General features: G+C 31.7%; 2 protein-coding genes across 2 annotated transcripts; both read left to right on the top strand.

Moving 5' to 3' along the window:
• On the top strand, positions 1-883 carry LOC125832436 (E3 ubiquitin-protein ligase RSL1-like). The gene is made up of 2 exons (XM_049511588.1): positions 1-442; positions 548-883. The coding sequence occupies exons 1-2, from the start codon at positions 24-26 to the stop codon at positions 618-620; spliced, it is 492 nt and encodes a 163-aa protein (XP_049367545.1). The 5' UTR covers positions 1-23; the 3' UTR covers positions 621-883.
• A 700-nt stretch (positions 884-1,583) lies between these two features.
• On the top strand, positions 1,584-10,195 carry LOC125832188 (ribulose bisphosphate carboxylase/oxygenase activase, chloroplastic). The gene is made up of 12 exons (XM_049511335.1): positions 1,584-1,948; positions 2,034-2,119; positions 2,230-2,239; positions 3,149-3,211; positions 3,646-3,759; positions 4,552-4,613; positions 5,805-5,859; positions 6,041-6,242; positions 7,264-7,370; positions 7,657-7,712; positions 9,159-9,251; positions 9,989-10,195. The coding sequence occupies exons 1-12, from the start codon at positions 1,615-1,617 to the stop codon at positions 10,097-10,099; spliced, it is 1,293 nt and encodes a 430-aa protein (XP_049367292.1). The 5' UTR covers positions 1,584-1,614; the 3' UTR covers positions 10,100-10,195.
• Positions 10,196-16,638: the final 6,443 nt, after the last annotated feature.

Below are 16,638 nucleotides of genomic sequence, written 5' to 3'. Positions count from 1 at the left end.
TACAGAAATTATAATAGCTAAGAATGTCTCTCCGTAATCTGATATCAGATGCCAAATATGCAAAGGAATTGCAGAAGCAATATGTTATTGGAGACTCTTTAGAAATTTTTGCAAGGTATGAAAAGGGCTTGATCGAGTCAGCTATTCCGAATCGAGAGAAATTGTATTGTCCTTATAAAAAATGTGCGAAGTTGCTCAGCCATGATGAAAAAGAGATTGTTATTAAGGGCAAATGTCCTTGGTGTGCAGGACTGTTGTGCGCGCGGTGCAGAGTACCTTGGCACACTGGGCGTGACTGCCAACAGTTTCAAAAGGAAGAAAAAGACAGAGAAGATGACTTAAGGGTTAAGCTGCTTGCTGAAAATCGGAAATGGAAGAATTGCCCTCATTGCAATTCTCTTGTTGATAAAGTTGATGATGGCTGTGTACACATCACTTGCAGGTTAGAGTGACGCCATCAGATCGTTTTTAAAATTACAGATCTCATATTTTAACAAGATCTTTTAGACTAACGTTACGTTGTTGTGTATATATATTGGCGATTCAGGTGTAAAGAGGAATTTTGCTACGCATGTGGAGAAACTTGGAGTCAAAGGCATTGGAATTGTCAGACTCGTTAATCATTTAGGAACATGAAGCTGGACAATACTACTGCAAACAACAACAACATATCAATGAAACCTCTTGTTATATTTAAAATCTTGAAAATAAGAATTAAAGTGACTTAATGATATAAAAGTTACTTAATTATGTCGTTAATTTGATGCGCCATTCAAGTTGTATTATTATTATTATAATAATAGTACGAACTTGAGCCTTGTTTAGCAGTCCCTTGCTGAGTTGTTGTTGTGCTTAATATGCTTGAATTGGAGATCAAGAAGCTACGAAGCTTTTTACTTTTATTTCTTTTTTTCATTCCTATCAAAAGCTATGAGACTTTTATTTCTTTCTTCTTTTTGTCAAAAGTTATAGAAGGGGCACAAAATAAAAGGCGAGCAGTTAATACAATGTACTTCAATGTCAAACTGGTGGGACGGATCATATGAATAATCAAAATATCGATTGGACCATCGATGTGGTACAGTGGATAAAGTTGTTGCCTTTTTAACTAGAGCTCTCGAATTCGAGCAAATCTTTGGTAGAAAATACTTCCTCCCGAATGGGGCCTACGAGTACGTGGTATCAAGTTTAAAATAGTCAGACTACAATGTGAATATCGAACATTGAATGATAAATAAATAAAAATATCGATTAATTGACTCTACGGTGTGTTTGGTTAGAATGAAAATGCTTTCCTAAAATATAATTTTTTAAGGAATTAAGTGTTTTTTTAATCTATTACGTACTATATACTATTTAGTTATTTCCTAAATTAATTTACTAGTCTTATGAGTAAAGATTTAATTTTAATTCCCTACTATTTATCTTGACATACAAAAAATTAAAAATCTAACCCCAAAATAAAATTAGAGAAAAGAAGGGCGGGTTATTGTCGTGTGTGGCGCGAAATACCTCCAACTGATAGCGTTCCGATAACGTCAAACCAAAAAGCGTGTGAAGTTGTAACGGCTAATACAACAAAAGAAAACTAAAGGCCCAAAATTCTTCAAAACAATGGCTCTCTTGTTCAACACAAATCTCCTCAGAGCTCCTCTCACTTTCCACTCAATTCCACTTTCTCCTTCTAAGCAATTCCCCAATTACTCTTCTATCTCTGTTCGTTGTTCATCTACTAACCAACAGAGTGATGAAATTCGAGATTCCGATCAAGATGAACCAAAGAAGAAGAAAAGACTCTCTGAACAGTCTTCATGGGAAACCAAAGATTCTGATGGCAATGATTATCTTTATAGGCTTGGTGCAGAGGCCGATAATATGAATATTGCTGTTGGTGCTAGGGCTGGCGTCATTGATAGTCTCTTCGCGGGAAATTTCCTTGGAAAAGACTGTAAATAACTTCGATTTTTGTTTATCATTACCCTAGTTCATTGAAATTGTGTTGTGTTTATTGATGATTATCGTTGTTTTTTCAGCGGATATTGTGTTTGATTATCGGCAGAAGGTGACTAGGTCGTTTCAGTACCTTCAAGGCGATTACTATATTGCACCTGTGTTTCTGGTACATTGTTATTTTCAGGGATTTTGCATCTCGCTCTCTAATTTTTCCGGAAAAATTAATCAATATGAGTTTCTCATCCGTTTCTTGTTTTTTTTTCTGGACATGAACAGGATAAAGTTGGTAAGTTTCAGTCAGTGCCGCCATTTTTTAGTCTTCCAACAGCTCCATTCTATGCGATCATTGTATCTTGTGTATGAGTACTGGTGTTTTCCTCTGCCAGTATGAGGTTGACTCTTGCATTTAAGCTTCCTTTGGTATCTTTCTTGCTGGAGTCAATAGAAGAGATCAGTTTGTTTTCTGATCAGGTGGTGTAGTTACAAGTAGGCGAAGGGTGTTTTCGTTATACCATGTACATAGAAAATTATACAGGTCAAATTTTTTTTTTATACATATATATTAAATCTTGAACACCCCTAACGAAATTTATAGCTTTGCCACTGAAATAAATTCTGATGCCCTTTTGTTTATGGATTAAGCACTGTTCTATTTGGCTTCTCCTAACAGTTATTATTACTAGTAGAAAGGCAACCTTTTCTATTGTACATTTTCTTGTTTGGGTTAACTCTGCAGAGAGCTATGACTAAAATAACCTTTTGACTTTTGATTGTTCAAAAAACATAGTAAAAATCATGCGTTGCTATTGTTTCATTTCATATATGCGTTTTCACTTTCTCAGCTAAGGAGTAATAAATGGGCAAACTGAAATTTCCTATAGTAATGGGCTCTATAGAAAATTTGTCTTAATGGCTGATTGAGGACTCAAAGAACTAATCTATGTTTTCTGCACCTGGTATATTACATGTTTTCTCACAATCCTCTTTCCTTTCCTTTGATTTGGATGTGTATTAACAAATTGGTGCAGTAGTTCATGTGTTTAGAGGATTAACGCCTACACTTCTATGCAGATTTTTACATGTAAACTTGTTATTTCACCCCTGCACCATTTATGCTGTTATTGCAAGCAGAGCTGCCTTATTTAAACACATTGGTGATAACCTTTCAGTGATATGTGGAATCTTATCCCTGCAGTGTGTCACATTGTGAAGAACTACATTTCTCATATTTTGAACGCCAAAGTTCCCCTGATTCTAGGCAAGTATTTTCTCTTTCCCCTTCTGTTGTTAGAAACTTTAGGATCTTAATAAATGTACCTTACTATGCAAAAGTATTTCTTGTACAAGTTTTAGTTTTTGCTAGAGATGTGTGAGCAACATTTTCTTCACTGCTTTTCCTTTTAGAATAAACCCGTGATGCTTCATATTTTATCCTAGTGTAGGATTATCGTAGACATTTTGACTCTTATTTTATGTTTCCTCAACGTGATAATTGCTTTACACTTAATTCAATCATGAAATGCCAGACCAAAATATAGTTTTGTCATGCAGTACAGTAGCTAGCATGATCTTGATACTCCATGAATACTGTTAGTTTTGCTGCAAAAGATTTTGTATTATGCTCTATCAGCTTTTAAGCTGAATTTTAGGGGTATTTGAGAAGGTATTGTTAAGTTGATATTTTTGTAACAGGCGTTTGGGGAGGAAAAGGGCAAGGCAAATCATTTCAGACCGAACTGATCTTTCAGGCAATGGGAATTGAACCTGTCATTATGTCTGCAGGAGAGCTAGAATCAGAAAGAGCTGGTAGCATTATTTCTTTTAATTGTATAAATTGCTCAAGAATGAGTTGGAACTTATTGACTTAACTTCGAACTGGAGTATTTATCATCATCCTTGGATGAAGAAACAAAAAGAAAAGAACCCCTTGCAACTAATATTTTGAACTGACAAGCTAGGGTGTCAATTTACACTATGGATATATAAAAATGGCTTGTGATATTTTTCTTTCTGGGATATTTTCTAATATTATTTGAAGAAGAAAAATCAATCCTGTCAATTTTAGATCTGTTTGATGATTTTTGATGCAAGATGTGGACACAAAACTGACTCGTTGTCGTTCCTCCTCTGATATTGCTCCCACTGTCATATCAGGAAAGAGTCTGTAAAACACTGACTACCTTTTCTTAAAATTATTTCTATGGTATATCACAAGGCTATGCCTAGTTAAAGCAATCAGTTTCAACCAAGATTTACTGTTGCTGGGTCAGAAAAGTATAATTGATTTAAATGAGCATAAACATATAATATATATATATATATATATAAACACATAAGCTAGAGATCACCCTCATCCAACAATTTTATAGGTTAATATGGTAGATAACATTGCCATAATGAGACACAAAATTTTACATGGAGAAACTCTTCCCAACTCAATTTGAGGACTCATATTGTGACCATCTAGGATGGTGATCATATTTATTTCCTTTTTCCAATTCTATTATCTGTGTTTTTTTCTATCCTTCTTTCATATATACATTATTTACTTGTACATGAGTTATTTACTTATTTTTCTTTTCATCTTTCCCCTAACAGGAGAACCGGGAAAGTTAATACGTGAGCGTTATAGAACTGCTTCTCAAGTGGTTCAGAACCAAGTTAGAAGCTTTACTGCTTTTATTACCGGTATATGTATATGTTTGTATGTCTGGGTCCTGTTATGATTTATGTTATATGCTATGACTTATAGCTGTTTTGGTTTGGACACATATTTATTCATTTTCTTGTTTCTTGTTTCCTGTGACAATTGTTCATAGGTAATGGATTACTCTCTGTTACTTCTTTTCTGTGAATAGAAATTCATAGAGAAGAATAATAGTGAACAGAAACTTCCACCCTATTTAATTCCTTAATCAATCATTCTTTCCCTTTCTGTTCTTTCTTAGGATCATGCATTCAGGCCATCTGCTACAGCAACTTCATTCAGTTCTGAATTTCATTTCTCTCCTCTCCCTTTGAAATTCTTTTCACCTCTTTCTTTTTCCCTTCTCATCTGGCATTTACTCTTTTCTGCTGTTGTTCTCGCCGGCTGCCTTTGCGTCTTCATTTTCTTCTTCCATGGCCTTATTGTCTCTTTCCTTTTTCTGACTATGAAAGTGCTGATTTTTTTAAACCATCAAAACTGTGTTAGAATATTGTGTTACTTTGAGTACGTTTTCTTTAATAATCTTAATGGAAGAACAATGTTGCTACTGAAAATATAAAAAGAGAGTTCCAAAAAAGAGATTTTGTCTAGTTTTTTGCTTCTGGTGCATTTCACTTTGTTTATGTAATAATGACTAGCAAGATCTACTGTTGACTTCTTTCTAAAAAAAAATGTTAACAAAGTTCCAAATGGATATATATATGTGATGAATATGAGCGCTCCCGATATTGCAGAAAATATATTCCTTCCTTTGTTCCAGAATATTTTCATAATCCTAGGTGAAAAAAAAAGAGCAAAAGTGCACCATGCACATACACACACACCAATTTTAGATTGAGAGGCAGATGAAAATTGAAAACAATAAGAATATGACATCCATGATATTCCATGTTCTAGAGAATGTATACTTAGTCCACTGGAAAAAGAGTAGCTTCACTGCTTAGCATATGGATGCATTGTCTGTTTCACTCATGAACAAATGTTACAAAAGCATGCATATTTAATTCTGGATTCGATTGAAGTTTATGACTTTTTTGCTTTACTGAAACATTGTTGTAATTCCTGCTATAATTCTCTCTGGAGTCTTTCATAATGTTTAAGTGAACTGTTAATGAACTGTGTTATGGTTCCTATTGCTTGACAGGGGAAAATGAGTGTTTTGATGATCAACGACATTGATGCTGGCCTTGGTAGATTTGGTAAGCTATATTATGTTTACTTGGATGTACAAATCTACATTTGTTGGTTTTTGTGTTTTCAGTTTCCATCAAGCATCGCTTCGGTCTAAATGACTATATCTTTCAGCTCTCTTTTTGACCAAGAATTAAATGAACTGACATTATCCACTAAAGAGATTTCTTTTTCTTTTTTGCTATGAAGGTAACACGCAAGTGACAGTCAACAACCAAATTGTTGTTGGAACTTTGATGAATTTGTGTGATAATCCTACAAGGGTAAGCGTGGGGCAGGACTGGAGAGAAGGAGATATAACACACAGGATTCCCATTATTGTGACAGGAAATGATTTTTCAACAATGTATGCTCCCCTAATTCGTGATGGGAGAATGGAGAAGTTCTATTGGTACGCCCCCTTCTCTCTCTTGCTTGTCCTAATCGTTCGTTGGCTTCTTTCTTGCAACTTCGGAGTATATATAGGGGTCACGGGAATTACAACTAATCAGTTGCTGTTAGGTTTGGTGCAGTCCAGAAACCTCAAAAGTTCTATCCTTAATGGATTTACTTTTTACTTTTGAACATGTGAGGTTAACTTTTATTAACATCATTAGCATCCAAGATGGTGCTGAGAGGGTTACATTCAAAACACAAGAGCAGAACTTTTCCTTTCTAGCTTTTCAGTAACAAGGTCTCTACATCATCTACAAGGTCCATAATACTCAAAAAACTAAGGAAATCGTCCCTGGATTTAATTTTTGGGCCACTTCAGAGTATAGTAAGGGTACAACACCTATTTGTTTTTATGAACTACCTGACGGTCCATTTGGTGGACACAATTTAACTTCTTACTTTCAAGTTTATGAAAAAGACAGTGCCACTGAAGCTAATATTTTACAGTGATTTATGTGTATACTTTTTCTACAACAACTGTTTTTTTTATCAGGAAAATAGTGATTAATGTATGTACTTTGGCTATTTCTTGTTGATTTTAAATCATTCCAATGTTATGCTGAAACTGAACTAAAAATTCTTGATCAATCAAAGTTATTAATGTTAATTTAGAAAGGGGGCTAGTCTCTTCTTCTCATCTTCCCTTTATTTAGTAGTATTATTTAGTATTCACGTAGTATCTTACTCTTCATTTTTAGTACTACTTGTTGCTTCATTTTCTTTGTTTATCTTGCTATTTGTTTGTCGTTATTTGGCTATATATTACACTTCTTTTAAGCTGAGGGTCTATCCGAAACAACCTCTCTATCCTACAAAGGTAGGGGTAAGGTCTGCATACATCCTACCCTCCCAAACCCCACTTGTGAGATTTCACTGGGTATGTTGTTGCAAATGAATTTTTAGATGTTCTCCGTGGACAACAAATTGTTGTTATACATTTCTGGAGAGTAGTAACTATTTTTTCTTTCATGATATAGGCAGCCCACCCAAGAAGACATCGTGAATATTGTTTGCAGAATGTACGAGAAAGATGGCATAACAAAGGATGAGGTTGCGACTATAGTTAATACCTTCCCAAATCAAGGTAACCAACCATACATGAAAGTTGTTTTAATTAATACATGAAAGTTAATACAATTTTTGATATTTTTTTGCTGGCTCACACTTCTGGCAATAAGGACTTACAATCGTACACAATCACATTGTTTACATATGTTATTATGGGACTATGGATTGGCTAAGAATTGGTTAAATATTTCAGTTCATGATCATAAACTGTTTATATCACTAGATTGTCATATAAATAGAGTGAAAAATGCAGAGGTGCGAAAGCCTTTTTCCTCTCATATTTCTTGTTCATCTCTTGGCAGCATTGGATTTTTATGGAGCTATGAGATCTAGAACATACGACCAGTCCATCCTAAAGGTAATCTAATTTGAGCAATGTCAGTTTACCTTATTCAACCTTTAGCCTAGCATGCTTCCTAGGTGTCTTCTTGAGCTTTTTCTTGAACTAATTGGTCAAAGAACATTCTCTCATTTTGTCAGAGGAAAGAAAAGGCTAATGTTGCTAAAAGTTTCTCTTTATCGGAGTCATTGGAGAAAGTCAGAGTTAACTGTCTACTTAATTAGGTCTTAGAATTAGTTTTCAGATGATGGAAAAACAGGTAATTTGGTGAATAATGACATTATTATGTCTGGGGCAGTGGACAGAAATGGCAAGTTGCTGAGCTATGATCATTGCATCTGTGTTCCTGAAGTGGGTATTCTATAAGATGTCTTTCTATCAATAAAGAGAAACAAAGAAATTCATGGTAACCTCAGAAAACGACATTCCACATTTTCCTTCTACCCTGAAAGACAACTAGATGACCATGTTGAGCTATAGCTAAAAAGGTTCATGCTTTTTTGTACGGTCAAACCTCGTTATAACAGTCATTTGTTATAACGTCATTTCACTATAATGGCATGATTTTCTCCATAACCAATTTTTCATAAATGTCAGTATACATATATAACATTGCATCACTATAGCAGCCATGAAAATCAAATGCTGCCACTATAATGATGTTTGGCTGTATTTAGTTTTCTGGTTGTACCTAGGTTCACATGGTGAATCCTTGAGAGAAGTTCACTAATGTTGTTAAAACTTATCAGGAGACAGACCCAACTTATGGAATTACACTGGGTTTGTTGTTGTTGTTGAGTGTTCTTTAATCCATAGTAGATTCACATGGTTCTGTAGGTATAAATTATTCTCTCTTCAACTTCTCCCAATTTACAAAGTTTGGGTGTTCTTTAGTCCATAGGTGAAGAGCTGCAGAACAAGTGAGTTCATGAGAACTCGATATTATATTAGGATTATTTTGAATTTATAGTGGAAGTTGGGACTTAAGTTATTGATTGGTCATAGAACAATGCAGTAGAGCCTTGCTAGTCTATTGCAGTACCATAGGGGCAATTCTCATTGTTTTTGTGATCAGTAGTCACTATATAGATGTTGCCAAAATCATAAGGAGGCTTTGCTGTAATTAGTGAGTAAGATAAGATACAGATTCAATGTACTATAGTATTGCTCTATGATGGCTGGTTCTCGGATTTGTAAAACTCGGCAGCAAGCACTGCATATTTTCAAGCTCGTAGTCCATTCCACTTTTAAGGTTCTGAAAAAGGTCTATAGAAAAAAAGGCAGTTCCTTAATGAACACATTTGCTTCATCAATTGTTGTTGCTTGTAAATGGTGAGTACAAATAATTATTTTGTGTTTGTTTCTTTTCTACCACATTGGTATACAAGTTTCTAATCTAACACCAACTTTCGGAGACTTGATTAAAATTTCAGTTACTCTTTTGTGCTTTCCACTTTTATGTAGTGGGTTGAAGACTCTGGAGGTGCTGAAGATATTGGCAGAAGATTTCTTCGACAAAGAAAGAAGGGAGAACTCCCAGTTTTTATTCCTCCAGAGGTAAGGCATTTTCTGTTTCCCTTCCTTTTCATAACAATCAAGGCAGGAGGAAATCTGATTTCACTTGTTAAACTAATTTTACATATAGTGTTGGCTTTTCATGTTTGTTGATTTGGCAGAAAAGTTGTTCGGACAACTAAAGTATCTTTTTTTTTACATAAGCAAGAAAAATGATAAAAATAATGCATGTATTTGGTCTAGCTAGAAAATGTTTTCAATTTTCCTTATGTTTGGTTGGTCAAATATCTGGAAAACATTTTCTCTAAGAAAATATGTTCCTTAAAAAGGAGGAAAATAACTTCTCTAATGATATTATCGGATACCTATTGAAGAGGTGTCAGTTATCTCGTGGAATTAATGGATGTCCACGCAAGCTTGCCCGGTCAAAACTAGGAGGATCAATTAGGGGGTAGTAACTCAATCCATCCAAAGTTTATTTGCGTTCAAGTAGTTGGGTCAAACATGTGAATTGTGATGAATAACTAGTTATTAAACAACCCGGGCCAAGTCAAGCCTATTTCTTAGACAGTTTTTTGTTACAATTATGTATAGGAAATCTATCTAATCCATTTATCTCGTTCTTTCCTTCTATTTTTAGTTAGAGATTGGAGTAACTTATTGAGTTGTTTTAGCTTAGGTCTTCACACATATAAGCAGGGTTGAGAATCAACTTGAGGAGTACTCTCTTAGAAGTAAAATCGTTCACTTATTCTACTGGTTTTATTCTTGTTGAACAGCAAACAGTGGAAGCCTTGCTTGAATCGGGACACTCTCTTACGAAAGAACAAATGCTGATTATGGAGAGCAAACTTTCAAAAGAATACATGAAGAACATGGATCAAGAATAGTATGGAGTGCTGCAACTATGTGAGTTAAAGAGGCTTCAGGTTGATTTTGTGTATATCATTGAGTGAATAACAGTAAAATGTATTATCCAATCAGGAGTACTGAAAAATGGGAATTTAAATTTATCTTCTTATATTTTTTGTTGCAAAAAAACTGAACTTTTTCCTCATTAAATAATCTTTTAGTACTGTGAAATGTGAATCCCAAAACACAATCTTTATTGCTCAAGTAAATTATCTGGTTGGTAAGAATAACTGGTTTTATAATCCTTCACAAATTCGTTTTTAGTTTTATGTCTTTTTCTTCGATTCAAATTATAAGATCAATATAGTGTATTAAGAAATTCATTTCTTAAAGGTCAAGGTCCCCCTGTACTGTAATGGGAGTTCCAAATGAACCATTTCCTTCACCTTAACCCCACAATTTGATGAAGATAGAATGATGCTAACTGTACTTAGTGCTTTTTGGATGGAGCCCTTCTTTCATTAGGTTCACTTTTTTAAAAATTTATTTTTATAATAAGTATACGGTATCCACTTGCTTGACAAATTTGGATTTATACCGTATAGGGCTCAGTAAAGGAAGTTGCTCTCCTACCAAAGACTTTTACATTATCAAAATTCGAATTAAGTTTTTGGTTGAGAATGAAGAGTTCCATTTATCCTCTTATGTATTGTAGTGGTTCTAAGGCTCACTTTTAATATAATAGGGGTTTAGATAGCTAACAATGGACCATTTCATGACAATAGGATGATATCTGATGCCAACTAACTATACTAGGCACTTTTATGATGACAACATATATTATGGATAATATTTGTTTGATAATGGTCTGTGTTCTTGTGTCCCGACGTGAAAGGCGTGGGAAGAGAGCAAGTTTGATTCGCAAATAACCAACAAGTGAAGAAGTTTGTCAATACTGTTGCAAGATTGGTACTTGGTAGCTCATGAGCAACATACATTTGGTTGGGTTTACACGAATGTTAGGTGGGTTTTGAAGTGTTTGTCAAGGGTGTTAGCGCATACTCTAGGGTGATCATCACTTACACTTCACGTGTCGATGAAGTGAAACGTGTAACCCGACTGTTCTTTAGAAACTCAACAAGAACAATAATAACTATGTCTCAATCCCAAATAAGTTAAGATTAACTATATGAATCATCACTTTTTTTGTTTAAGCTAAACTCGATGACTCTAACTAAGAAAAATCTTATTACAAGCCATGATCATGTCATACGACATAAAGCTCAAATTTCCCACTGGTGCTAAAATTTGAAGCATACCTAATATGAACCAATAGAATTAAATAAGTAAATATTAAAAAAATGACAATCATATTAATCAAATCAAAAGCCTATATTACCGTTAAAATACTATAATCAAAAGAAGTCATAAATATATACTACTAATATTAAGATATTTTTACAGTCATACCAATTAGCTTTGTCCTTAATTAAATCAATTGAAAAAGAATGGCTCTCACAACGATTTTTTGAGGACCGTTTTTGTATACATCATTCATGATGCCCAAAAATAATTAAAAATGGCAATGAAAGAGATGTCAAAGACATTATATTATAAATTGATAGAGGGACAACAAGTCATAATCCAATTGATTCAATGCCAAGACTTTAGCATTAAAGTTGTGCATTTCAATTTTCAATAACTTTTAAATGGAGGGTCTTCTTCGGTCCTTGAAATATAAAAGAGTATAAACTTTTTATTTATATACCCCAATGGTATAAAAAAACCTTCCTATTATCAAGTTGAGTTTATCTATTATACTAGGTAATTTATCTTTTTTAAAAAGAAAAATTGTTGTATATAGACCAATTTACGTGTACCTCGACTTTTTTCTTAAGGTATTTGCTAGGCGCGGCTACCATCGACGGTTCTAAAGCCTTGTTTATAGGTTATGTGATTGAGATCTTATATATATATATATATATATATATATATATATATATATATATATATATATAATAAAATCAATCCACTAAATATGAGGGAAACCATTATAATTGTTGAATTAACTTGATCATGTCACAGGAATTCATAAATTTCAAATATGAATTTGTGTCCTACTACCTTCCACCAATACAAATACTTGATAATTTTGTTCGCTAATGCTTGAACAAATGGAAACAATCGCCTTTTATTTTTAACCTCCAATAAAATTTAAACTTAAGACCTCATGATTTTCAACCTTGCCTCATTTTCAAGATTACAAATTTCACTTTGATACTGAACTACTCTCAAATGTATTAAGTGTGACGTGATATTATAATTTTTTACACCATTAGTATATATAAATTCAAACGAAGTTTGTCGATAGAGATTAGTACTTAAATATTGCATAAAGAAAGTCCATTTATTGTATGGTGTAAGGCTTCTTTCAAGGTAGGTGAGCCAGTGTTTTCATGCCTCATGAAATTCCCACTTCTTAAACAGAAGAATAGAGTGGTCCATTTTGCTAATCCATTTATCAAACTATTTTCAAAACCCAATAAAGTGCTTAATTAGTTTTTTGCCTTAATCATAACTTGAGCTTTCACTTCACATTATTTAAACATACAATATTATGATTAGTGAAGAATAAAACCACTAAAATAAGTCTATTTTAACAAATAATTGCCATCCCTCCAAGGAAAAAAGAAATCTAAATTGAAAACTAAATCAAAGCCACCATCTAATTGTAGATAAAACTATTTTATTAAATTAAGTATTTATTAAAGTTGTAGAAGCATAAAGTTTTAGGTGCTAATTAAGAGGCTTCTAGATTTTTGAATAGTTAATACAAAAAAGTGACAATATTTGGGTCACTAAAACTGATAGTTGAAGTTGACGAAAGGCAAACGAAATCGTTTTGTCTATCTTTTTCTTTACACTTCCTTTTCTTCTTTTCTTGTATTCTTTAAGAAAGATTCCTACTAATTATAGTGGTTCTAACTTAATAGACAACAAATAAAATAATACATATTTAATGTAATCTTACGATAGATTATTTTCAATAGATCCTTAGCTCAAGAAATTAAAAAACAGTTCAAAACAGTTCTAAGAAAAAGAAGTAACAAAAGTACAAGAAATAACAAATAATAATAAAAATAGCAGATAGTAACATAGCAGAAACTACAACCAAAACAATACAATAATCAATGTATAAGAAACAACAGATAGTAACAGAAATAGAGGGACAAAAAAACTAAAAAAGTAGTACTACTTTAAACTACACTGAGTATGTTGTAGGAAAAAAATGATATATACTTTGTATCTTCCCTATGAATTCGTGATGGATTTATGATGGAATATAATGTTTATCTAAATTAGAAATGAATTTTAGTTAATCAATCACAAAATATTTTGACATACTTAATATATAAAGAGATTTTATAACAAATTGTGATGGATAATAAAACGGACAAATCTATCACAAATTTTATCTAGTAGAATACTCAATTATGATATCTGCATCAAGATCTAAATCTACAAATAATAATATACATTTTTTATTTACGTTGTTGTTAGCTTTTGAGGTTAACTGATGAAAACAATCGCAAAACTCATTTTTCGTGGTAGGTCATAAGAATTAAGGTGATAAATTATAATAATATTATTATTTTTTTATAATCTATTTCTCTGTTTCAGTTAATTAGTCATTTTCTTTCTTAACAATAACCCCCTAATTAAAGAATCCAATAATTACTATGAATTTAAAATCCATTACCAATTGATTATTAACCACGTGGTCCAAACTCCTACCGACACTAAGGAAAAATTCTCTACGATATATTTGATTTGAAAAAATTATACTACTAATTATTTTTTATTGAGTTAATTCTCTCACTATATTTGACTAGATCTATTTTTTTTTCTTCAATCCTTAGACTTTAATTAAATAATTTTTCCATTCTACCAATATGAACAGCTTCCTGGCATTTTTTTTTAATAAAAAAATTTGGACAATTTAGTGGAAGTCATGGCTAGATTTTCTATAATTTTCTGTTCACATATCCTGAAAAAAAAAAAAAAAAACTTGAACGGCATAACATAATAACATGAGTGACAACATAATAATATAATCGAAAAAGTTATTGTACAAGTTTCAAATTTAACAATTAAAATTTAACTTATGAATATAAAATTCTAGTACAATTATTATTTTTAAAATAGAATAAAAAAGTGACTTGTGAATGATATTTCAATCCACCTACCAAAGGTAACAAATTTTGAATGACAAGTCAAATACATTGGTCTTAGTTTAGAGTAATAATTGATGATTTTGGTTGGATTTTTTAATGATTAATTTTAGTTAGTTAACGAGCATCTACTTGTTTGTTGTTTATTTGTGGATCCAAAATGTGTCTCTTTTAAATATTTGTTATTATTTTACTTATTCATGAATTATAAACTATAGACTGAAGATCTTGAACTCATGGAATATCAAAATATTAAAAATATAAACTAGCTAGTCTAACATATTAAAAATTGAGCCAATTTTTTCATCAACTTATCATATGCAGGCACAGTTTTTTATTTTTATATCTTTTCCTAATTTTTATTCAATAGAATCGAATTGGAGGAGAAAATAATTAGGATTATCATCGGTCAAGTTGGCTAAGTATAACTAATAAAATAAAATATTATATTAAGCTGAAATTAATCTAAAACCGACCCAACTAATCAAATATATCTTCTACTTCTATATCCATCTCTATAACTAACAACATATTTGTATTTGAAAGCAATATAATTCATCATGTGAAACTAAAAACAGAAGGAATTTAAATAGCTTTGCGTAAGTAAGACATAATTATTTATATAACCGACGATGTGGTGCAGACTGATTCTCTCTTAATAAGAGATCTCGAGTTTGAATTGAGAATAAAAAAATCTTTGATCTAAAGCGTTTTCCTCCAAATGAGGCCCCTATATAGTGTAAATTTGAAATAGTCGGAGTGCAACACAAATATCAAATTAGATGGAAAAAAAAAAAACATAATTATTTATCCCCAAATTAGGTGCCACTTAACGGATAATACATTTCAAAATTCGAAGGCGAGTCAAATCTGTTGGTAGTGATTTAACACTTTTTAACAAACAAAATAAGTATGTGAGACTTTTTTAAAAGACATTAGTTTTGTCGTTTTGTTGTTTTTAAATAGTACTATCATTTTTAATTTTTCTGCATAAACAGTATTGTTTATGAAGAATTGTAAATCTAGTCAAGGATGGAAAATCAAATTTGATTTTGAATACCCAAATTTAGGTTCGTTAGGTAAAAAAAAATAGTTTATAAACTTGGAAGAGCAAATAAATGCAAATTTCATAAAAATATACTCCCTCCGTTTCACAAAAAATGATCTAGTTTGACTTGACACAAAGTTTAAGAAAATAACGAAGACTTTTGAATCTGTGGTCCTAAATTAAAGTTATGTCAAATGTACAAAATTGTCCTTTAATCTTGTGGCCTTAAACATGCTACATGAAAAACTGAAATTAAAATGTTACCAAAAAAAGAAAGAGGTCATTCTTTTTTAAACTGACTAAAAATGAAAGGAGGTCATTCTTTGTGAAACGGAGGGAGTATAACTTTTGGGCAGGAGACAGTAAATATTTTAATCGTTGACAATGAATATTCACCCATGATTAATTATAATAAATAAATATTTAATGAAATATTCAATAAAAACAAATAAATTAAAACTTTGTTCTTTAATTACTTTTTTCTTACCTTATATATTTTATTTTTTTATGTCGAGTGTTTGCTCAAATGTTATATAATAACATAGATATTGTTTTACAATAACAAGTAATAGATAACTCAACATTTACATGTAATGCATGTGAATGTCAAATTGTCAATTGTCGATATGAATGTGAGTACCCACGATTAATCATGATTAAAAAAAAATTAACAACTTGTTCGATAAAAATATATAAGTTGAAATTTTGTCTCAAAAAATAATTTTTTCCTCGTTTTTTCTAGATGATATGAGTCTTGAAAATAATAAGTTTTTATTGAAAAAGTCACAAATTAAATTAAGAGAATGAAGCAACACTATGAATCTAAAACAATAGATCTGCATGCATGATTCTATCCTTAAGAAATTTTAATTACTTTTAATATTTTAATAATTTTGATCACTTTATTTTTTACTTTATATACTTTATTTTTTTTTGTATAATTATTTTCTCAAAATCTACATAATAATATTGAAATTATTTTACAATAGCAAGCATTAGATGACTCGCATAGATGTGCAACACAAGTATCAAAAAAAATAATAAATGTAAATGTCTTGAGGAAAAAAAAATCAATTTCACGGTTGCTTATTACTTGTGTTGTCATTTTTAAATGTCTTTGTAATTTCTTTGCATAAACCCTATAATATGAAACAAATTTGGCTCCCCTCCATTACACTTTCCATCCATTTCGTCAAGTACACTTCTAGATGATAGACATGAGTCTTATTTAATTTTTAAAGGTCAATATTATAGTATATTAATAAGTATTATAACCATAGCTAAATCAACAATTTTT

The sequence above is a fragment of the Solanum verrucosum genome, unplaced genomic scaffold (genome assembly GCF_900185275.1).
Source record: "Solanum verrucosum unplaced genomic scaffold, falcon-dt-bn FXZP01000009.1, whole genome shotgun sequence".
Classification (NCBI taxonomy): domain Eukaryota; kingdom Viridiplantae; phylum Streptophyta; class Magnoliopsida; order Solanales; family Solanaceae; genus Solanum; species Solanum verrucosum.
The sequence above is the reverse complement of the archived record's forward strand: the minus strand, read 5'-3'. Positions and strand labels throughout refer to the sequence as shown.